Genomic DNA, 25210 nt, shown 5'->3' on the forward strand with positions numbered 1-25210 from the left:
TGACAAAACAATATTAGCATAAACTGAGGACTTCTGTTTAGCTAATGACTTAAATTGAATGCTTCAACTCAGCAAATCAAGAAACAAATGCTTTATAGTACAGAAAATGATGTCTGTGAACATGCATGGAATTCTTGAAATTGGAAACTGCCAAAAAGATTTAATTAGTTCAAGAATGAATTCTAGCAGATAAGGTAACACATACACACAAAAACCAGTTTATATGAATTTACACAATTCAAATGTTAAATAAAATATTAATCTGTCAAGTTTAATCTGTCAAGTTCTAATATTATAACCGATGCTACAACTGCAATGCTTCACAAAATGTTTAATTTATTTAAAAATCTGAACAAAAATCTTTAAGTTAAATACAGGTAAATCTGTTATTATTTACATCAGCATTTCCTGAGTAAATTTCTATCTTTGACAGTACTTTTGTAAAACTGAAAATGTCAGTGTTATTATTTTCAGTTATAAATGAGTAATTTAATCTATATAATCCAAATGGATAAAAAAGAAATGCTCCATAATAAGAAAATATTTTCTATCCCTAATGATTCTATGATCTAAAAAGTACATAAAAAGACAGACAGTAATTAATAAGAATGTTATCAGTTTTATCTTAGAAGTATTACAGAAGTATTAAACTCAACTGCCAATGAAGTATCATTTTATGTTGACTAACTTATACACATGTATATAACCCTATTTTTTTTTTTTAACCCTATTTTTTTAAATAAGACTACTCACTTGGTTATTGCCACATAATACAACTCCTTGGTCACAGAGACAAGCAATACTCGGAAATAATTCTCCCTTTTTTTTTTTTTCAACGTTTTTTATTTTATTTTTGGGACAGAGAGACAGAGCATGAACGGGGGAGGGGCAGAGAGAGAGGGAGACACAGAATCGGAAACAGGCTCCAGGCTCCGAGCCATCAGCCCAGAGCCTGACGCGGGGCTCGAACTCACGGACCGCGAGATCGTGACCTGGCTGAAGTCGGACGCTTAACCGACTGCGCCACCCAGGCGCCCCAATAATTCTCCCTTTTTAATGCTGAATTAAAGAAAGTTTGGGGCCTTTAAAAGAATTTTCTTTTTTTAAAACCTCAGGTACCACCTAAACAGAATTCTGAAAGACCAGTAAGGGCTTCCGTTTCTGATAATAGAGGCCTAAGTAATTCAAATATATGCTGTTAAAGAAGAAAACTAAAAATGTTGAATAAAATAGGTAAAACATCTTCTGGAAACCTATTAAGAAATTGCTAAGCCAAGATCTGGAGAAGGTAAAAAGCCAAATGAGGCACTCAAAGCTAGCTGACTTTACCCTAAGGACACTTGTTGAATCCAGAGAAAGAGCTGAGATATAAAACTGTGGTTTTTGGAGCCCAGAGGAAAAGGAGTATAAAAGCCATAGCCCAAGGCCTAATATAAACTGTTTGTATTTGTAGCCCTGTACTTCACTTGGGATTACCCAGGAACCCTCAAACCTGGCAACAGAAATTCTCCCCAGAGGAAGATATTCTGTGTCTTTGTCATGTTATTGTTTTTACAAATAATTTTTCAAATGTGATTTATGGCATATAGTAAATGATAACTAGCTCATAAGAGAATATATAAAACACAAGAGAAGTTAACAGGAGAAAACAGGTAGACTTACGAAGACTTCAGATATGCAACAGTCAGTCAAAGACTATAAATTTATTACTGCCACGTTGAAAAATGAAAGAAAACCTTGAATATTTTGTAGGCAACCAGAAACCATAAAAACACGTCATAGTAATTAGGAAGTAAAAACGTCTAAAACTGGCAAAAATACAAAACGTAAAAATGCAACAGTCATGTTTAACAACATATTAGACACTACTGAAAAGAGACTAGTGAATTAAAAATTAAATGAAAAGACACTACCCAGAATGCTTCACAATATGAAAGACCTGAAAATCTAGATGACAGGGAAAAAGCACAGAAGATACATGGAGAAAGTATAGTAAGTTTAGTTGGAACTAAAAAAAGTAGAGCAGAAAAAGTCAATCAGAGGAAATATGAGAAGAGAAACTATGTAAGAATTTTCCTGGAGAAAGAATAGACTTATGGCCATTTGACACCAGAATTCTCCACCTAAAACACTATGCATCATCTACACAAACAAATGGTTAACATAAAAAAAAGAAAGAAAGAAAAAAGAAACAAATTTACAAAGTAGATTCAGAAGTATTAATTAAGGCAATTATTAAATTTGACTTAAAAGTGACAGAGAGAAATTTAAAACAATGGGGAAAACATACTGTTTACTCTGATCTTACATGGACTCGAAAAGTAAAGTTCAGTTAACTTCACATGCCAGAAATACAGGGCTCATTTTTTTTAACTATAATTTACATTAGAAATTAACAAAAAAGCACAAACATATCCATTAATCATAACAAAAATACATCCATTGAGAAGTTTTAAAACATATTAAAATGCTTCTTGAATCAAAGAATTCATAACTGACAATAAAAAACATTGGGGAAAAAAAAACACTAACAGCACACTGAAGTATTAAAACCTGTGAATAAATCTCAATCTGTAGTCAAAGGCAATTTATTTTGAGTATATTAGAAATAAGGACTAAAAAGAAAATAGATCCAAATATTCAAGATATAAAAGGAAAGAACTAAAAAAATTATGAACAGCTGAGAGACTCTTAATGACAGAGAACAGAGGGAGGTGGTGGGGCATGCGCTAGTTGGGTGATGGGTATTAAGGAGGGCACTTGTGATGAGCACTGGGTGTTATATGTAAGTGATGAATCACTGAATTCTACTGCTGAAACCAATGTTGCACTGTATGTTCACTAACTATAATTTAAATAACAGTTTGAAAAAAAATTATAAGCAGAAATCAATGATATTAACACACAAAAAGCAGACAATTAAGTCCCAAAGGCAGATTATTCTCAAGAGAAGAAAGGTGATAAATGGTTATTATGCATCCAAAACATGGCACAGTATGTTGCAATGCACCTTACATATTTCAGTGCATTTAATTTTCCCAACTACCCTTCAGATAGGTAATACACTAAAATCACCGTACTTTAAATTTCTAATGACAAGCAAGATCTACTTATGAAGAAATAACGAACAACCACAAAGGTAGTTTTAAAAACAAGTAAAACTTTCTATTTGTACACACAAAAAATTGTATGGAGTCAGTTTTTAAAATCATAGGTTCCGTAAGAATTGAAATTGTACAAAAGTAAAAAATCTAGAGTAAGTGAATTCAGATATCTTAGCAGTAATGATCAAAAAACTGTCCCTAGCTACTACACCCAGATGTAAGATGATGAAGAAACCAACTTCTAAGGATCTTTTACAATAAAACCTAAATGAACAGAAAACAATGATACATTTGGAGAGATTTTACTTTTATTCAAACTGTTCAAAGAATAAAGACAAAAGATGTGTAACTCAAAGATGTACTTTTTCATAGGTCATTATTCATTTGTAAATCAATTCTACTTACATCATTAGACTTGCATTTTTCCTTGTGAGAATATATGGTCCACTCCAAAAGCATATTTACTGGTTTGGTCAAAAGCCCAGAGGCCTCATTTCCTGACCAAAAGATTTCAAGAAGAATTGCCTTTCCTGTTATTTTCAGACTCTGAGAATCTGACCAGTCATACAACCTAATGAAAATATGAACCAAAGTATATTTTTATGCCAACATGATCACTATAGTCATTAAACATAATATCTTTTGCCACAATACAAAACGATCTAGTGATTTCTAAATATAGAAAGGGTGTAATATATAAAGATTTTAACAAAATTATAATAAAGAGCACAATATAAAAAATGGTCATAATTCAATATAATGACCAAAAAACATAAATAGTAATCTAACTGCATGTCTTAGAACATACACAAAACTTATCATGGATATTACAGATTCAATGTTAAAAAACCCAGTAGAACTTCCACTTAGGTATTCCATTACTTAAGAATTAAAAAATACATACACCCTGAAAAATATATGAAATTTTACCTATCCAAATGTCTAAATAAGTGAAAAACAAAAATGTGAACTGAAGCCACATAAAGAACATAAAAAACTTTACTGAAAGACTATGTCTACAACCATGTTTTAAAAACAAATCTACTTTAAACTAGAAAACAAGGTGACTTTTTAGATGTACATAAATTAGAAAAATAATACATAAAACAATATAAATATAGAAAAATTTTTCTTTATGATTAAACTTACTTTTGGCTCAGATGTCGCACTTCACTTTCCACTAAATTAAAGAAAAATTTGAGCAGGGTCAGGTGGAGCACCTTACTGCCAATAATATTTTTCGAAATTTGATGACAAAAACTTTCATTGTAAAGACAAGACCTGAAGAACATGAACCCAATAATTTGTAACATACAAGCAATTTAATGAATATTCTGTGGACAAAGTATTTCTTTGAGAGAATTATTAGAAATCTAATGAAATTTGCTTCAACAAACTATAAAACTAATCAACAATATTTCATTAGTATGTTTTCTTCCTTTAAAAATTAAACCATGGGGGCGCCTGGGTGGCGCAGTCGGTTAAGCGTCCTACTTCAGCCAGGTCACGATCTCGCGGTCCGTGAGTTCGAGCCCCGCGTCAGGCTCTGGGCTGATGGCTCGGAGCCTGGAGCCTGTTTCCGATTCTGTGTCTCCCTCTCTCTCTGCCCCTCCCCCATTCATGCTCTGTCTCTCTCTGTCCCAAAAATAAATAAAAAACGTTGAAAAAAAAATTAAAAAAAAAAATAAATAAAATAAAAAAATAAAAATTAAACCATGTCAAATCTCATGACATTTAATTTTTAGTAATACAGATCTCATTTCTGTTTTTAAATGACTGTAATATTTAATAGCCAAATGGTACTCTATTCTTTATTTCATTGATAAAGACCAAAAAATTATGTATTTCATTAAACATTTTCAATTCAGATGATATGCTATAGTCTCTTAGAATACTTTCTATAGTCCTCTTCTTACTCAAGATTATTTGTTGTTATTATTTAGTAAAAATGAAGGTCATTTAAGGCTATTTTTTAAGAGTTTAAAAAACTTAATATTGGGGCACCTGGGTCGTTCTGTCGGCTAAGCATCTGACTCTAGATTTCGGCTCAGGTCATGATTTGGTTTGTGGGATCGAGCCTCCTGCCTCCTGTTGGGCTCTGTGCTGACAGCACAGAGTCTGTGATTCTTTCTCTCCCTCTCTCTCTGCCCCTCCCCTGTACTTGGGCGTGAGTGTGTTCTCTCTTAAAATAAATAAATATGCATTTTTAAAAATTTAATATTTTCTTTTCATCTACTATAGCCGTACTGTCCAACAGAACTTTCGGTGATGGTGGGATATGTCCTGCTGAACACGTGAAATGTGGCTTGTGCAACTGAAGACTTGAATTTTAATCTTAAATTTATTTATTTATTTATTTTAATTTTTTTTAACGTTTATTTATTATTGAGAGAGAGAGATAGAGAGAGAAAGAGCATGAGCAGGGGAGGGGCAGAGAGAGGGGGAGACACAGAATCCGAAGCAGGCTCCAGGCTCCGAGCTGTCAGCACAGAGCCCGACACGGGGCTCGAACCCACAAACTGCGAGATCATGACCTGAGCCGAAGTCAGTCGTCAGCCAACGGAGCCACCCAGGCGCCCCTAATCTTAAAATTAAATATGGTTACATGTGGCTATTGGCTACTGGGTTGGACAGGAAAGTTGTATAGTTTTTTTTTTTAAAGAGGGCATGCAATTACTCAGAAGTCTAGGACTAAGAAATCCTATGTAACAATACTTATAATAATGTTCCAAATTTATTATCAATTATATAAACAATGTACTTGTAATTTTCTACCTCTGTTTCCACCTTTCCCATCTTATTTTTGAATACCACACTGTCAGGTTAGGAGGGTCATGAATGACTGTTAAAGTTTAATTTAACAATACTCAAATCTCTTCTAGAAGATGTTCTATGCCTATATAATTAGTCTATCTGAAAAGTGCCAGAGCTGGACACCATAGTATCTTTCATTTAAAAATAAAAAAATAAAAAAAACAAAAACAAAAACAAAAACAAAAACATATTTTAGGGAATATTTCAAATATATTTAAAAGTAGACTAATATTATCCAGCTCATCTATATGTCTACCACTTCCCTAAACACCTTCTTTCTGACTCCCAATGAACCCAATTGTTTTGAAATGAAATCTGGGTATTTGTTTATTAAAAAGTCTACTTGTAATTCCACCTCCTATTGCATCAATTAATTGATCTGAACATTTATTAAGCATTTATTACATTCCAGATATTGTATTAAGACCAAGGATAGAGATGTTTAAAACTGAGCATTTAAGTGAAGAGATGGGAAAACATGCAAATGGAAGCAAAAAGAAAGCTGGGGTAGCAATACACCAGACAAAACAGACTTTAAAAAAAAGACTGTAACAAGAGACAAAGGACACTACATAACCAGAAGGGAATAATCCAAGAAGATATAACAATTTTAAGTATTTATGCACCCAACATGGGAGCGTGAAAATAAATAAAGCAACTATTAACAGACATAAAGGAAGAAATCGATAGTAATACAATAGCAGTAGGGGACTTTTAACACCCCACTTACATCACTGGATAGATCAGACAGAAAATCAACCAGGAAATAGTGCCACTGAATGACACATTGGACCAGATGGATCTAACAGATATATTCAGAACACTCCATCCAAAACCTGCAAAATACACCTTATTTTCAAATGCACACAGAACATTCTGCAGAAAAGATCACATGTTAGGCTACAAAAAAATCTCAACAATTTCAAAAAGATTGAAATCATATCCTGCATCTATTCTGACCACAAAGTATGAAACTAGTAATCAACCACAAAAAAAAAAAAAAATTGGAACACAAATACACAGATGTTAAATAACATGCTACTCAAAAATGAATGGGTCAACCAAGAAATCAAAGAGGAAATAAAAAAATACATAGAGATGAATGAAAATAAAAATATAATGGTCCAAAATCTTTGAGATACAGCAAAAGCTGTTCTAAGAGGGAAGATTATAGCAATACAGGTCTATCTCAAGAAGAAAGAAACATCTCAAGTAAACAACTTAACCTTAAACCTAAAAAGAACAACCAAGCCTAAAGCCAACAGAAAGAAGGAAATTATAAAGATTAAAGCAGAAATAAATGAAATAGAGACTTAAAAAAAAAAAATCAATGAAACAAGGAGCTACTTTTTTGAAAAGGTGAACAAAATTGACAAACTAGAAACAGGACTCAAACAAATTCAGAAATGAAGGAGAGGAGAAATAACAATTTAAACCATAGAAATATAAAGGATTATGAGAGTATTATAAAAAATTATATGCCAACAAATTGGACAACATAAAAGAAACATAAATTCCCAGAAACATATAATCTCACAAAATTGAATCAGGAAAAAAAAAGAAAATTTGAACAGACTGATTACTAGCAATGAAAATCAGTAATCAAAAATCTCTTAACAAACAAAAGTCCAGGACCAGATGATTTCGCAGGTGAATACTACCAAACATTTAAAGACAATTTAAAACTTACTGTTTTCAAGCTATTTCAAAAAATAGAGGAGGAAAAAAAGCTTCCAAATTCATTCTGTGGCCAGCATTACCTTGATACCAAAACTGGATTAAGATCACAGAAAAAAAGCAAACTCTAGGCCAATAACTGATAAAGATGTAAAAATTCTCAACAAAATATTAGCAAACCAAGTTTAACAATACATCTAAAAAACAATTCATCACGATCAAGTGGGACTTATTCAGGGGATGCAAGAGTAGTTCAATATTCACAAATCAATCAATATGATACATCACATCAACAAGAGAAAAGATAGAAACCATAGGATCATTTCAAGAGATGCAGAAAAAGCAGTTGACAAAGTACAAAATCCATTCATGATACAAACCCTCAACAAAGTAGGTATTGAGGGAACATACCTCAACATACTAAAGGTCACTTATGAAAAACCTACAGCTAACATCATCCCTAATAGTGAAAAAGTGAGAGCTTTCCCCCTAAAATCAGGAACAAGACAAGGATGTCCACTCTCACTACTTTTATTCAATATAATACTGGAAGTCCTAGTCACAGCAATCAGACAAGAAAAAAAAATAAAAGGCATCCAAATTGGTAAGGAAGAAGTACAACTTTCACTATTTACAGATGATGATGGGATACTATATATAGACAATGTTAGGGGTGCCTGGGTGGCTCAGTCGATTAAACAACCAACTTTGGCTCCCGTCATAGTATCACGGTTCTTGAGTTCAAGCCCTGCATCGGGCTCTGTACTGACAGCTCACAGCCTGAAGCCTGCTTCGGATTCTGTGTCTCCCTCTCTCTCTGCCCCTCCCCTGCTCATGTTCTGTCTCTCTCTTTCTCAAAAATAAATGTAAAAAAAAAAAAAAAAAAAAAGAAAAAAGAAAATGTTAAAGACTCCACCAAGAAACTATAAGAAATGATAAATGAATTCAGTCAAGTTGTAGGATACAAAATCAATATAAAGAAATCTGTTTTATTTCTGTACACTAGTAGTGAAGTAGCAGAAAGAAAAAATTAGGCAACAATTCCATCCACAATTGCACCAAGAAGTATAAAATACATAGCAATAAACTCAACCAAGGAAGTGAAAGAACTGTTCTTTGAAAACTATAAAACACTGATGAGAGATACTGAGGGTGATACAAAGAAAAAGCAAGATATTCCAGGCTCATGTGCTGGGAGAACCAATATTGTTAAAATGCCCACACTATTCAAATTAATCTAAAGATTTAACGCAATCCCTACCAAAATATCAATAGCATTTTTTACAGAGACAGAATAAGTAATACTAAAATAGAACCACAAAAGGCCCCTAGTAGTCAAAGAAATCTTAAGAAGAATAAAACTGGGGGTGCCTAGGTAGTTCAGTTGGTCAAGTGTCTGACTTCAGCTCAGGTCATGATCTTGCGGTTCTTGAGTTCGAGCCCCATGTTGGGCTTGGTGCTGACACCTCTGAGCCTGGAGCCTCCTTCAGATTCTGTGTTTCCCTCTCTGTCCACCTCCCACTCACAATCTGTCTCTTAAAAATTAGTAAACATTAAAAAAAATAAATTAAAAAAAAAGAAAAGAATAAAACTGGAGGTATCACAATCGCCGATTTCAAGATATAATACAAAGCTGTAGTAATCAAAAACCGTATGTACTGGCACAAAAAGAGACACACAGATCCATGGAATAGAAGAGAAAACCCAGAAAGAAACCCACAATTATGTGGTCAATTAATCCATGGCAAAGAAGATGAAGAATATATGAGAAAAAAAGACAGTCTTTTCAACACATGGTGTTGGGAAAACTGGACAGACAGCTACATGCTAAAAAATAAAACTGGACCACTTTCCTACACCATATGCAAAAATAAACTCAAAATGGATGAAAGACCTAAATGTGAGACCTGAAACCATAAAATCCCTAGAAGAAAACACAGGCAGCAATCTTTTTTTTTTTTTAATTTTTTTTTTTTTTAACATTTATTTATTTTTGAGACAGAGAGAGACATAGCATAAACGGGGGAGGGTCAGAGAGAGGGAGACACAGAATCTGAAACAGGCTCCAGGCTCTGAGCAGTCAGCCCAGAGCCCGACGCGGGGCTCGAACTCACATACCGTGAGATCGTGACCTGAGCTGAAGTCGGACGCTTAACCAACTGAGCCACCCAGGCGCCCCAGCAATCTTTTTGACATCAGCCGCAGAAACATTTTTCTAGCTATGTCCCCTAAAGCAAGGAAAATAAAAGCAAAATTAAACTACTGGAACTGTACCAAAATAAAATGCTAGGATCTAGCAAAAGAAACCATCAACAAAACAAAAAGCCTACTGAATGGGAGAAGATATTTGCAAACGATATATCTGATAAGGGGTTAATAGCCAAAATATATAAAGAACTTCTACAATGCAACACCCCCAAAAAACAAATAATCTAATTAAAAATGGGCAGAAGATATGAACAGACATTTCTCCAAAGAAGACTTCCAGATGGCCAACAGACACTTGAGAAGATACTTGACATCACTCATCGTTAGGGAAATGCAAATCAAAACCACCATGGGATCACCTCACACCTATGAGAAAGGCCAAAATAAAAAACTCAAGAAAAAAAAAGTGTTGGCAAGGATGTGAAGAAAAAGGAACCCTTGTACAGTTGGTGTTAATGCAAGCTGGTGAAGCCACTTTGGGAAATAGTATGGAGGTTCCTCAAAAAATTAAAAATAGATATAACCATATGATTCAATAATTCTGCTCCTGGGTATTTGCCCAAAGGAAATAAAAACACTAATTGGAAAAGATATATGCATTGTGTTTACTGCAGCATTATCTACAATAGTCAGTGTATGGAAGCAACCCAAGTATCCATCCAGAGATGAATCAATTTCTTTACAATGGAGTATTACTCAGCCATAAAACAAAAAAACAAAAACTCTTGCCATTTTCAACAACATGGATGGATCCACATGGTATAATGTTAAATAAAAAAAGTAAGTCAGAGAAAGCCAAATACCACATGATCTCACTCATATGTAGAATTTAAGAAACCAAATAAATGAATAAATAAACAGACAAAATAAACCAAACTCTTAGATACAGAGAACAAACTGGTGGATGTCAGAAGGGAGATGGATGGGTAGGTAGATGGCCAAAATAGGTATTGGGAATTAAAGAGTACACTCACCATTATGAGCACCGAATAATGTACAGAATTGTTGAATCGTTATACTGTATGTCTGAAACTAATATAACACTGTGTGTTAACTATACCTGAATTAAAAAAAAAAAAAGCCTTATAAAAACTGGGCATCTACTCTTGAGAAAGTCAGAAGCTGAAGTGAGTGACAAACAACTTAGAGGAAAGGGCAAGAATTATGAAGTGGCATCTGAGTTATAAGTTGAAGTATAATTAGGAATTGGCTAGATATTCCTGGGGTTCAGGAATAGAGGTATATTTAGGCAGAAAAAACATAAGAGCAAAGGGATAGGAAATGAAAAATAGTTTAGTTACTGAGCACATTTGGGAAAATAATGAAGATGAGAATAGAGCCATATACAGCAGCTAAATCACAAAAGGTCTTACATGTTTTGCTAAGGAATTCCAATTGTCTCTTATAGGTGATGTGTCAGTTAATGGAAAACTTTTATCTGGGAAATGACAACATTACTTTGGTAAGAATATACTGAGGTACTTTGGAAGATAAAGGGCAAAAAGTAGAATCAAGATCAATAAAGCAGGTATTGTAATAGTTTACATATGAAGCCATGAGGGCTTTTGACAATAACAGTAAAGATGCAGATTTGTAAATACATAACCCATATATCTTCACATTTTATACAAATGCTGGGCTAGTACTGGTGCTTTAGAATTGTATTTATATCTCAGTCACCTTCAAAAGTGAAGGAACTGGCGCCTGGGTGGCTCAGTTGGTTGAGCACCCAACTTCTTGAGTTTTGCTCAGATCATGATCTCAAGGTTCGTGAATTCCACCTTCTGCAGAGCTCTGAGCTGACAGCAGGGAACCTGCTTACAATTCTTTCTCCCTCTCTCTGTGCCCTTCCTCTGCTCACGTGTGTGCCTATGCTCTCTCTCAAAAATAAACAATCATTTTTTTTAAAAAATGAAGGAACTGCTTTTTTATTTATCTTTTTATCCCCAGATAAAAAAAAAGATACCCCCTATATGTTGCACAGTGCCTGGCTCCCAATAAGTACTCAATAAACACTTGTTGAAAGAATTAACAAAAAGCATGCTAGCCAGGTGATTAGTTCACTTCCAATATATCACAACCTTTATATCTTTATATAATCTCAAAGATATAATCTTTATAATCTCAAAGAGATAATCAAAGGTCTAGCCTTTGCCTGGCTAGTCAAGTATCCTTTCTCTCACCATGATGGAGTGTCATTAAACTGAACACTTGGATAAGGAAGTAATTTCCAAACAAAAGCAGGCTATCAGATACAGGGAGCTATCAGAGAAGAAAAAAAAAACAAAAAACAAAAACAAACAAACAAAAAAAACTTCATGGTTTGGTACAAAGAAAGAGAATTAAAAAGGATTTCCAGAGAAACATCTTCAAGACAAAAAGAAGAATCTAGGAAGAAAACGTGCAGAGACACAAAAGGAATGACTGTTTAGGGAACACTAATTTGTTTCAAAATTCAGATTTCTAGCTAAAAAAAACCCACAAAACACTGTAAGAGAGAATATATACAGATACCAATGTTTACACTTTTAATGATCAAAATTTGATGATCACCATATTCAATAAGTTTTAATTAGATTTTAAAATATATACACATATAATTTTGTTAAAAAAATCAAAACAAATAATGGTTTGCTTTTCCTGTCTATTTCATTAAACTTCTTTCTTATGTAAAGAAACTAAATGACAAATATGACCAATCTAGACTTGACCTTTTTGTAGTTTTCTAAGAAATACAACAAACATATTATACACACACATAAACTTTTTCTAACATGAAATATACTTCTTTCATTTTTGTCTAAAACATATATAGCAAAATGAGATAAAATTAAGCATCCTCACATGTCAAATTCCTTACCTGATAAGCACTTCTATGAGAGACCATGCTCCTTTCATACAAGTTGGACACTGAAATAGCTCTAAGTAATATGTTGACATGGCTGGGGACTTCCAAGGAGGATGTAGGTGAAGAAGAGCAGACAATATATGAAAGTATCGGCCAGAAAATGTATCTATGTTATCCTATTGTTTAAAAATAAACAAACAAGTAAAACACTACAGCTAAAAATTCACTTTAACTGTTCCTCTAGCCTAAAACTGTAATAACCATGACCTAACTTTCTTCCCAAATAGATGTATTTGGAAGTTATCATATTTAACTAGTTAAACACTGCAACTGAGAAAGACATGCATTCTAAATACGTTTCTATACATTAGGTAATCCCAGTTATTGACACTAACTTATATGAAATGTCCACTCTACTTTTCATGATTATAGTGAGATTAAGAGTGCCCAAATGTGACCTGAGAGGAATTAAAGGTAAAAAGCTTTTCATGCAATATGCTTAGTTATCACCAACATTAGTCTGACATAGCTTAGGTTTGTTATTTCTTCAAATTGGCACTATGATGAAGAACATAATTAGAAAGCTACCTTTGAGAAGCTGTTCTTACTGGTATTCACAGTTTAAGGAATGTGTTTATTGTCTGCATATACTATGAATAAAATGATTATCACTGTACAAATGGCTTTCCTGATCATTGTTATCAGATTTTTATGTTAGTTACTTTACCGCCACAGAAAAAAATCAGATAAATTTTTCCTAAGAGAAAATTATCTTAGAGATTCTAAGAAAGTAAATTAGATCACTCAAAATAGTACCCAGAAAATAGTTTAAAAGTAAAAAAGAAATGGGCCGCGATCTCAAGTCTTGGACTCGCTGGGATGCACCAGAGAGATCTGACACCCAGTCCTTATATAGTCTTTATGAGAAACCAACCTTGTGCCTGCAGGAGATCCACGTTCCCACCTGGACGCATGTGGGAAACCAGGCCTCCACAAAAGTGCTGCCTCCTAGCTCAACAATGGGATTATCTAAAAGGAAACATGAGGGAGGTAGTAGCCCTCTCTTCCCTCTGCACCTTCTTCTGCATCACCTAGCCTAAAGTTGTACCGTCCTCCACCAGAGTAGCAGAATATACTTCTCCCATCCCAAACCAGCATCTGAAGGATTGCAGAATGACTCAAGTTCCTTAGTGCATTTCTAAAACAGCTCACCCAGTGAAGACAATGAAGATTACTGACAATGCTGCTCTGCTTTTTCTGACATCCTGTACCAGGTAAATCGTGTTTTTAAATCTTATGCTATAATCAGCATAATTTCACCTCTTGAATTTGGATGAGTTCTGGGACATAACCAAGATCAGGCTGTAGACATATAAGAGTGAAGGCCAAGGCCTGGATCCTGGTGAACTCACCAAGACAAATTACTCCTGTGAGATGCTCCTGTAGCAGCCAATCAATGCTCTCTTTTGTGCCACCAAGTCCTTGCTGTGTAATTTTGAATTCCTATAAATTCACTAAGGTCCCATTTTGTCTCCCATTGCCTTGTTAGTTCTATGGGACTAATAGTAAATTGTGAATTTTTAGCAAATGTTTTGTAATAACTCCAAACACAAAATATACGAAAAAAAATGTAATATATGGCTACAGCATTTCTTATTAAAATGAGGGAGGGGCACCTAGGTGGCTTAGTTGGTTGAGCGACCGACTCTGGATGCTCAGGTCATGATCTCACAATTCATGAGTTCAAGCCCCACACTGCCTTGCTGTTGTCAGTGCGGAGCCCACTTCATATCTTCTGTCCCTCTCTCTCCGCCCTCTCCCCCATTTGTGCTCTCTCAAAAATAAAACATTTAAAAACAAATAAATTTTAAAAATGAGGGGAAAATGCTGAAAAGACAATATGTAAATACATAAAAAATGAGAATGTCCGTATTTTAACATTCTCTGAAAGATTATAAACCCCTAGGGCTACTCTTACCTGCAGAATGTTCTCTAGGAGAGCATGAAGAAGGCATACAGGGGGGATATAATGTGCCTGTAATGAGGAAAGCTCTTCAATCGCCTCTTTAAAAAACTGTCCTTCTATGAGACTTTCAATTAAATTTAATACACCTCTGGGAAATTCAGCATTTTTAGCCTAAAAAAAAAAAAAAAAAGATTCAAGAACTCGAGAGAAAAATTGGGGGAGCAAATCAAATTAGTAAGGAGACTTAATTTTCCTATCTGTAAAATGAAGACAATTCCTGCCCTCATGACTTCACAGGATTGTTATGTGGTTCAAAAAGATTATTTATATGAATGTGTTTTATAACTATAAGGTACTACAAAAATATACATTATTAATTGATTTACTTATTATTCTCTGTTGCCTTAAATAGTAAGAGGAAATACAACCACTAAAGGAAAACTTTAAAAGTCATTTCCAAAGTATGGCTGATAATGAGGAGACCTCAGAACTAAAACTACACATAGTTCTTTAGGTGCAAAATTATTTTTTGGTTTTCTTTAAGCTTACAAGCAAACTATATCTATTAAGATATACTAAAGAGATTAAGATGTCACCAAGCACAATCAATGTTTGCAAACAGTTACAACTGTTATTGTATCACAGAATCACTCTGAAGATGCACATTAATATAACTCTAAAGAGTTCAATGAAATACATTCCCCTTGGTCAAAATATAACTACAATGAACTACTGTGAAAGACTACATGAGATAAATTGTAAAGCAATGAATAATATAAAGGAAATATGTACTTTGATAAATACTAAATTGAAAATTTAATATGGAAGTAGTAATCATAAAAGCTGGGAAATGTGAGAACAGGGGTATATAACTCATCCATGATGAGCACAAGGTAAGTTTTTAATTCTCATTATCAGTTTTTATTACCATATACAATTTTTTCAAAGCTTTAACAGAATATTACTTTTTTTTCATTACTGATTAGAGAACGTACATTTCACATTTGATAGCAAGCTTTGCTACAAAGACAACACATTCCTTTATATCAAAATAACTAACAATGACAAAACACAAAAGTTTATTTTTTGCCCCCATCACCACCCTGCTCCAAGCCCCTTACCTCAATATTGTACACTGGTTGTTTATCTATTCTAATGCAGCTGTATCTGATAGCCTACAAAATAGCAACCATATTACCAAAATTAATAATTTTTTTTTCAGATAGAACAATAGATTATAGTGTATAAAAAAATAAAACCTTGGGGAAACTTACAGAACAGACTCAGAAGCATATTAATAGCTATAATTGATCTGGAACATTCTCTATTTTCTCTTTCTAAACTAAAATAACTTAAAAATTAAAGTCATATTCGCTTTGAAGAACTGAAGAGGTCCCCTGTCCTTAGTATTTTAATAATTAGAAATACAAATGGGAAGAATATTTTGTATAAAAGTCCAGAGAATAAAAAATATAGTCATGTTTACTATACAATAACCATCTTCCTCCACTGTTCTAAAATATCTATAGTTGTATATTGGTTTCAAAGATTAGACTGGAAAAACATTTGCAACCAACATAAAAAGAGATAATAATCTGATTATATAATGAGTTTTAGATACAATGATGTAAAATAACCTAATGGAAAACTGAAAAAGAATCTAAGTATGCAGGTGACAGAGACAGAAATACACAAATGGTAAGTGAAGGTATAAAATATGCTCAAACTTGCTATTACCAAAAGAAATACAAATTAAAACAATGATAAAGCTTTGGCTTCCACCTAGGATGTAGAAGTGAAAAGCCATAAGCCTCTGGGTAAGTGAACAGGAAAAAAAAATCTTTACTCCTGAAGAAGTACAAGAAAAGATCAGGGTCCCAGATCGTTAGCAATCTCCTACCACTGGGGGCAGGGCAAGATCACTGAGAAAGCCCTTTCCCCCAAACTCTCAAGAGCTGCCTAAAACTGAGGATGACCCAGAACAAAGGCCATTATCCAGCCTTCGTCCTCTAATATCAGGCTAGCAAGCCTTACTGCACCAAGATACAGCAGTTTATAAACAGCCAATTTATCTTTAGCGTCAGTGAGCTATAAACAGCAGAGAATTCAGCTTACTTATTAAATGTCCAAATACATTACTGTTCATAACAAAGGAATAAACTGAGAAAATTTTAAGATATGTTAAACATAATAATGAGTCATTACTATTATTATTATATTTTGGCTACACCAAAGGAGGACATGAAACTAGAGAAAATTTTAGTACGGCAAGTTCTACCTGAGCTCTATATATGTGCTTCCTTAGGTCATTTTTTATTTCAACAATATCCACATCTGTCCTGACATCCTTGGGATTTGATTCTTTGGCACCATCAGCAAAAATGGAATTCTTCATTTCTTTCTGCATACACATAAAAGTACTTTAGACAGTGTACTAAAGCAATTTCACCACAAATCTAAGTATCATAATGAACAAAAGAATACAAAAACAACTCATTCATGCAGCATTAATCTCAACAAAGACCTTTACGATCATATTTCGTAAAAATTACAGAATGAAACAGAGTTTAAAGTAGCAAACATTTTAATTTGGAGAGTTTTACCTATTCTTAATCTTTCCTGGAATCTCTCCCTCCGCCTCCTTTTTGTTGCCACGGTCACACATAATATGATTCATTATTTGTCTACTTTTATCATTTTTCTCAAGATTTTTCTGAACATAGTATGTAAACATGCTGTAGTTTACATTAATTTGTACCCTAGAAAAATTAACTCAAGAGGGATCCCATTCAAAAGACAAGCCATCTTATTAAAAATAATCTGTATTATACCAGGGAAGAGAAAGACAAAAACTAACATTTAGATTAGGAATGTATTACCCAAACTACATACATATGTAGTCTCAAGGTATTTTTCATAGGAATTTTAGGAAATTTTTTAGAAATTTTAGCTTCTTTTTTCGGAAACTTTGTTTCTTTTTCTTTTTTGTGACAGGAAAAAAAGAATACATTCTAATATCCTGGCTATTAACTCAAATTTCTTTGTGTATGCATGTAAAAATACTTTCCTTATAAACCAAAGTTAATTATAACATTAGTTATAAATACCACACCAGACCAACTGAAGACAATTTTTTTCCGTAAGATGTGCAGGTTATATTTGACACAGCAAGCAATATTAAAAATAAGATTCTATGTCTAGATTTTATTATAGAAGAAACAGAAAAAATGAACTGTTTAGCTGAGCTTACAAAGTTTTACCTCATCTCTATATATGTGCTTTCTTGAGGTACTTCTAATTTTGTTACGTTCAACGTCTTTCCTGGAATCTCTTTCATTTCCTTTTTTGCGTTTTTTCCTCAAAGTATAACTCCTTTGAACATCTTCATCCTTTTTCTTAATTTCCTTCTACAAGTATGTAGACCACAATTAAATCTCAATATGAATGATATGTATTACAAAATCCAAACAAACTCAAGAGTCTGACTTCTTTTTGTTTTAAAATTTTTTTAACATTTATTCATTTTGTAAGAGACAGAAAGAGAGCGCAAGCAGGGGAGGGGCAGAGTGGAAGACACAGAATCCAAGCAGATTCCAGGCTCTGAGTTGTCAGCACAGAGCCCGGGGGTGGGGCTCCAACTCACGAACTGGCAGATCATGACCTGAGCCGAAGTCGGATGCTTAACCGACTGAGCCACCCACGGGCCCCTCAAGAGTCTGACTTCTAACACAAGTATACCATGTTAAAAACATAATAGTTTTATACAAGAGGAAATCTCATCCATTGTTAAAGTGGGTATACATTAGTAAAACGTTTTAGAAAACAGTTGGGCATTACCTACTACAGTTAAATATGCAGTCCTTACCACACAGCAAATCCACTCCATGGAATATATCCTAACTAGAGAAACTCCTGAACACATGTGCCAAGAGTCATGTAAGAAAATGTTCACACTGTTCATGGCACAACCGTTCATAACTGCAAATACAAACCAAACACACACTAAGAAAATGAAACCCAAAAATTTACTTATATGAATGAATAAAATGGATAAAAGATAAAGTTGTGAGGGGTGCCTGGGTGGGTCACCTGGTTGAGCGTCTGACTCTTTCATATTGGCTCAGGTTGTGATCTCACAGTGGTGGGATTGAGCCCCACATTGGGCTTCGGGCTCCTCACTGAGTATGGAGCCTCCTTGGGATTCTCTGTCTCTTTCTGCCCCTTCCCCACTTGCATGTGCTTTCTCTCAAAAACAAACACTTAAAAAAATTCTTAAAAAAAAAAAAAAGAGTTGTGAATCAATTAAACATCATATGCACCACAAAAAAAAAGTCACAGAAGACTATCAATACCGTAAATTATAAATACATAGCTGGCAAAAGTGTAATGAAAAACAAGAAAATAACACAAATGCCAAGATAGAGGTCATCTGTGGGTATGAGGGAGAAAAAGAGGACACAATTTAGAAATGACACACAGCAGGATCTTACAAAACTGGTAATGCTCTTATTTCTTAACCTAGCTGATGCACAGATAGCAGTCACTTTTGAAAACTTTTAAAATTGTATACAAATGCCTTATAAACATTTTTATAATGTAATTAGGAAGAAGCAATTTTATGAATATCATTACATTTGGTAAATTTAGAAAAGAGTTGTAAAATATAAATTATTTTTCATTTAGAAGATCTTACCTGACTTCCATACGTGCACCTTCCTAAGGCATCTCTCATTTTAACAAATTTCAAATCTTTATCGGAATCTCTGAATTTTTCTTTTTTGTGATGGCCAGTCAAAAGAGAACTAATGTTAACATCTTCATCATGATTTTGCTTTTCTTTCTATGTGTATGTAAGAATACTTTAGTTAAGACTGTGGATGCAATATAGCCTCAACCAATGCAAGTCACAATAGAAACACCTACTCAGGAAGGCAGGTTTTCTGTAACATACATATGAGATCAACTATGGCAAAGAGCCTTGTGAATTGTATTACGTCTTAGTTATATTTGGATGAAGCGGAGAAATACACATTTTTAGTTCAGAAAGGTTTATACTGTGTTGACATATACATTTCATATAGGTACTTTTATTAACTTAGTCTTTCTTGGAATCTTTCTTCCCCTCTCCCCACCATTTATCATATGACCAGTCAACACACTATTAGGTTATTTATCTCCATTATTTTATTTTTCCAAATATTTGTAAAAATAATTTTAGACTATAGATCAAATAGAAACTTGCCATTATTAGGCATATCAAATAAAAACACTTCAAAAAAATCTTTTTATAGAACATAGGTTTAATAATAAACAGAGTAAGAAGTATTAAAACCATATTGTTTATATTCGTTTTACAAAGTTATATTATACAAGCATTCTAAATTACATATATTCATTATATTAGTTACGGGCATATAAGGATTCAACAATTCTATACATTACACAGTGCTCATCATGGTAAGTGTACTCTTTAACAAAGTTCACCTATTTCACCCATCCTGTCACCCACCTCCCCTCTGATAATCACCAGTTCTCTATATTTAAGAGTCTGCTTTTTGTACAAAGAAACTTATTTTTAAAAATAGAAATTTCTACCTGAATTTTAAATCCAATATAAATTGATGTCTTTTTCTTAATTTCCCTATCTTTCACAAAATCTCCATTTGATTTTTTGCATGTTAAATAAAAACTAAGTTTATTTTAGTAACTCCATTTTAAATTCCTTTCTGTATGTCAAAATTTTTATATGGTGGTTTATAATGCATTTTTCACAGACTGACTCAAAAAGCCTCTTATTAAGACCATGTACATGTAGTCATAGAAAGCAGTCTTATAAATCACATAAATATCAATTATACTTTGAAAAAGCCAGAAAAAATTGCATTAATATTTTAATCTGTTGTAAAGTTTTATCTAATCTCTCCATATATAATTTAAGGCATTGTTCATTTTATGAAGTTCCAAATACTACTTCAAATGCTCTTTGTAAAATTTCTGATGCAGTAAAAGATGCAGTGAAAACAAAATTTTTAATTTCTTTCTCGTCACATTTAAAAACATTTTAGTTTAGGTTAAGTAATAATAATAACTAGGTATAGAACTTGGTACATCAACTAAAGAGTCTGTTTTATAAAACACAATATGAAACTGAGCATACTTACACATTAGCTATTCTAGGATAAAACTAATAACACCTTTTTTTGGTTGCTATTTGAAAAATATTACATGAGAGCCACATACATGCTTCCTTAAGGTACATTTCATTGCTCCAAGTTCAAAGTACTTCCTGTTTGTTTTCCTTAATCAAAACAGAATTCATTTGTATCATTAAAAAAATTTTGTTCTGGGGGCACCTGGGTGGCTCATTCGGTTAAGTGTCCAACTTTGGCTCGGGTCATGATTTCACGGTTTGTGAGTTCGAGCCCCGTGTCGGGCTCTGCCCTGACAGCTCAGAGCCTGGAGCCTGCTTCGGACCCTGTGTCTCCCTCTCTCTCCCTGCCCCTCCCCCATTCTCTCTCTCTCTCTCAAATAAACATTAAAAATATTTAAAAAAAAAAATTTTGTTCTGTATGCAGCGAAATACTAGACTTCAGATCATGAATTATGAATACACATATTGCTGACAGATAAGAGTCCTTTATAAGAAACACATCCATATTAAAAATACAGGGGAATTTTAAGTAATTCTCATGTGCTGAGAACACACTACATACTAGGAACTGTGTGTTTCTATATGCATATATGCATTATTTCAATAAGAGTCTGAAGAGACATAGGGCAGTATCTTGGTAAGCTCAAATCACACATAATAAAACATAGAGCTGGGTTCAAATACTAGCTCTGATTCCAAAATTTGTGTTATTTCTACATTGCTATATTGCATCTCAAACAATTACATAAGAACCAGAAATATACATTTTTGGCCCATAAAGTTTTACCTGGGTTCTATGCATGGTCTCGTTTAAGGCACCTTTCATTTCAAGAAATCCCCTATTCTTCCAGAAATCTTTGTTTTTTTCCTGATTGCTATGTTTATTCCAAACAGAATTGGTCTGGGAATCTTCATCATTCTGAATTTCTCTCTGTACGTATATATAAATGGTTCAGACAATCAGTTAAGTATAATTTCAACATTATGTACTTTTTTATGTTAACCAAATGTATCTATAATTGCAAAATCCTTTAGTTAATAGGTAAAATGCATTCTCCTATATCAGAAGTTATTACCAACAAATTCTTTCCAGAAAAAAAAAACAAACTTCAAAACAAAGGTCCTAATAAAGTGATTTCTGTGTATCTCCAAAAAATGTAATGCTTTGTTGGTCTAGCAACAATTAATCCTTTTTATGAATAATCATGAACAGAAATATTTTATCTCATTCCTGACCAAGTTAAAGGTATAATATAGATAGAAAAGTTTCAGATTATAGATTACATGCCAGATAATTTTTCAGCTTTTTACTATTAAGACTTCTCATCTGAAAGTCTACTACATACAAAGAGGAAAAGAGGCTTAATAGATGAATTCACAGCTCCTATTTTACTTGAACAGAGATAAACAATCATTTTTACCTAACTCTATCTCAAATATTTAAAATTTCTCTTGCCAAGAAATCCAAACTGAATTCATAAACCACCTACCAATAATGTTGAAGACATTTGCATATGTACCTATACATAGAATTCTAAAAGTTTAGTAGGGTAAAGAGAAGGAAGCAAAGATGAGTTCCTAACAGATCCCACAATGCCCTTACAGGAGAGTATTCAGAGATTAACTACCTTTACACTGAGACTAAAGAATCACTGTCCTCTTAAAAAACAATTATGATAGAAATTGAAATGGGTAAGGCCTATGGTATCATCTTCGGTTCCCTTTCACTTGTACTGGGATTCCTGTGTACACAGACGGTCCTTTAAGCAGGCTGCAATCTTCCAATCAGAGAAGAATTCCTGGGAGTACCTGATGGACATCTTTCAGTTATTCAGGAAGGTAAAAACGAAAACTATGAAAAAGGAATACGTTTCTTCCTTCCTATTCCTGGCATGAAAGAAAGAAGTAACTCTGAATGTACAAGCACACCTTGAAGTGGGATAAAAGTAAATATCTGGCTTTAAATTTTACCTGGTTGACAATGGGAGGATAAATCCTCAAGCCCAGATCATCAAAAAATGTCTAAAATACAGAATGAATTAATCCCACATGGATTCCAGTAAAACAGAATATTCAACAGAACATTCCATTATCATTAACAACTAGCAAGAACATACTGTTTTCTAATCCTGAATATATTTACTTATGTATCTGTTTCAGATGTTATACACTGATATGTGAATTAAGATTTATAATGCAAGTACTCTACATAAATTAAACAATTAAAAATCATAACCTGATAAACCACGGCATATACAAGATTTTTAAAATAATCTATATTTTTATAGAGCTAAACAAATGATCAACGTATAATTTTCTCCAAACCACCAATACTCTAATTGGCTAATGAAATATATAGGAATTATTTTATTTATCTGTACATATTCATTTCTTAATTCTTTTTATAAATTTTCCTTTAGTGCCAACTATGTACTAGGCATTGTGTTAAGTGTTTGTCTCCTATATGACCTAGGCAAAAAGGGTTATGTCTAGTCTCTTTTATATAGTATAATGCTATGTTCCAGATAGATGACCCAAAGCCTACTTATTCAGTAAATTATTCTATTATCTAGGAGGAGAGAAGCATAGTGTGCAGTAACAGTTGGCCTGACTTCTGATTCAGTATTTGATGGGGTGTACTGTTTGGCACTTAGGTATGGATAGGCTCTGGTCTTCAAGTCTTATTATTTGATTCAGCCATGGCATTTACCACACAACGTGAATGACTTCATGAGAAGGGATGAAGAATCAGAGGTCAAGTAGAGAAAGAGTGCTCTACATGGTTCTTAACTAGTATTTATACTCTGATTCTTAAATGATGTCTCAAGATCTTATGATTGACTACTGGTTCTAGTACTGTTTACAGAATTAAGTATTTTTAATACCCAGAAAGAGACCAGGTGAATATCAAGGAAATCTATTAATACCCAAAATGAGTAAAGGAAAGGGAGTTCAAGAAAAGTCTTTTTACTGAGTGCTTGACTCTAAATTTTTGGTCTGACACATGCCAGTTGTAGGAGCATGGAAAAATAATTTAACATGACTCTACCTCATTTCACCAACTATAAAATGAGGCTATAATACATAGACACAGGAACATGAGGTTTAAAATAAGATTAAGGGTATACAGGGGTGCCTGGCTGGCTCAGTCAGAAGGGCATTTGACTCTCGATATTGGGATCATGAGTTAGAGCCCATGCTGTATGGAGACTACAGGAAGGAAAGAAGGGAGGGAAGGAGAAATGAATAATGCTTAGCACAGAGCCTGGCACATAATAATCATTCAATAAATATTAGTCCAGAGTAACATTTTTAATAGTTTTCACAACAACCAAAATGAGAAAGTATGAACTTTGATGCACAAAAAAAGAAGTTCAGTCTCAGGTTAAATTACTTTCCTACCGTCAGAACACTAATAAACTATACATCTGGGTCACAAATTAGTTGATCTGCCACAAAAAGTGTATGTTTTTTCTATTGTTCCTGTTATATTTCTCTAAGACTTTGTGTGGTTCACTTTTTACTTTCTTTCTTAGGCTGATAGTCAAAAAGAAGTTTTAAGTATTCCTAAATATCTTCTCTTTTTTCGTGAGGGCTTCTTTGGGCCAAACAATTGAGATACATTAGTCACCTGTTTCTCTAAATACCTATCCCTTGTACTTAAATTTGCCAACGTACAATCCACACTATACACTAAATGTAATTAACAGTTTCCATGTACTGTTTTCACCACTAACTAAATAGTAAGCACCTTGAAGTCTGACACATGGTCTTATTTATTTTCCCTATTCCTCAGCACAGTGTCTGGTACATCAAAATTCTTCAATAAGGATCTATAAGCCTGAACAAAATAAATAGATCCCTGATTCTGTTACTCAGTAGCTTTCCAAATAAGTATAAGTAGGTTAAACAAAACGTTGTTTTTTTAAAAAAAAAAAAAAAAAAAACAATTGGTTGTTACTTTCAACTCAGTCATTTTACATGGCTACTCTCAGAGGACACTTCAGAATCCAACTAATGAGGAATGTGATATGCTATATGATAAAGTGGTAGGAGAAGATACTACAATGAAGGTAACTGTTTTCTGATCATAAGTGATCACAAAATGCATTCCTTATTTGGAATAAATGGCTATGAACTTCCAGCTGCCTAATCTAGAACTTATAAAACAATATATTCTAAAAATAAATCTAAGTTATAGATTATTTGCTACTTTTACTTGGTATACTATTGCTGCCTTGTAATATTTCAACAACTGAATCTGAATGCTGTCATATTACTGCAGTAAAATAAGACTAAGACTATGGATAAAGCATATTAAATTTTACACTTTTTTCATTTCTTTCCATAGAAAAAAATTTATATACTTTTACGAAACTAGTTAAGAATGGCTTTCACTCTATTAACAGTAAAGGCTACCATTAAACTATTCAGATAGGTAG

At 33.4% G+C, this 25210-nt stretch overlaps 1 protein-coding gene across 3 annotated transcripts in view; it reads right to left on the bottom strand.

Annotated features, from left to right (window-relative positions):
• SLF1 (SMC5-SMC6 complex localization factor 1) overlaps nucleotides 1-25210 on the bottom strand; it is an 83909-nt gene that overhangs the window by 30317 nt on the left and 28382 nt on the right. For 2 of the 3 annotated variants that reach the window (XM_058681481.1, XM_058736975.1), the window contains exons 6-14: nucleotides 21556-21699; nucleotides 19311-19457; nucleotides 17878-18024; nucleotides 16896-17018; nucleotides 15739-15792; nucleotides 14630-14788; nucleotides 12664-12827; nucleotides 4254-4385; nucleotides 3510-3675 (exon numbers count right to left, since the gene is read on the bottom strand). In XM_058681481.1, the coding sequence (XP_058537464.1) occupies nucleotides 3510-3675; nucleotides 4254-4385; nucleotides 12664-12827; nucleotides 14630-14788; nucleotides 15739-15792; nucleotides 16896-17018; nucleotides 17878-18024; nucleotides 19311-19457; nucleotides 21556-21699 (1236 nt within the window). The remainder of the gene's footprint in view (nucleotides 1-3509; nucleotides 3676-4253; nucleotides 4386-12663; nucleotides 12828-14629; nucleotides 14789-15738; nucleotides 15793-16895; nucleotides 17019-17877; nucleotides 18025-19310; nucleotides 19458-21555; nucleotides 21700-25210) is intronic. The other variant, XM_058688560.1, reaches the window with a different exon arrangement.

Source organism: Neofelis nebulosa, chromosome 1, assembly GCF_028018385.1.
Source record: "Neofelis nebulosa isolate mNeoNeb1 chromosome 1, mNeoNeb1.pri, whole genome shotgun sequence".
NCBI lineage: Eukaryota > Metazoa > Chordata > Mammalia > Carnivora > Felidae > Neofelis > Neofelis nebulosa.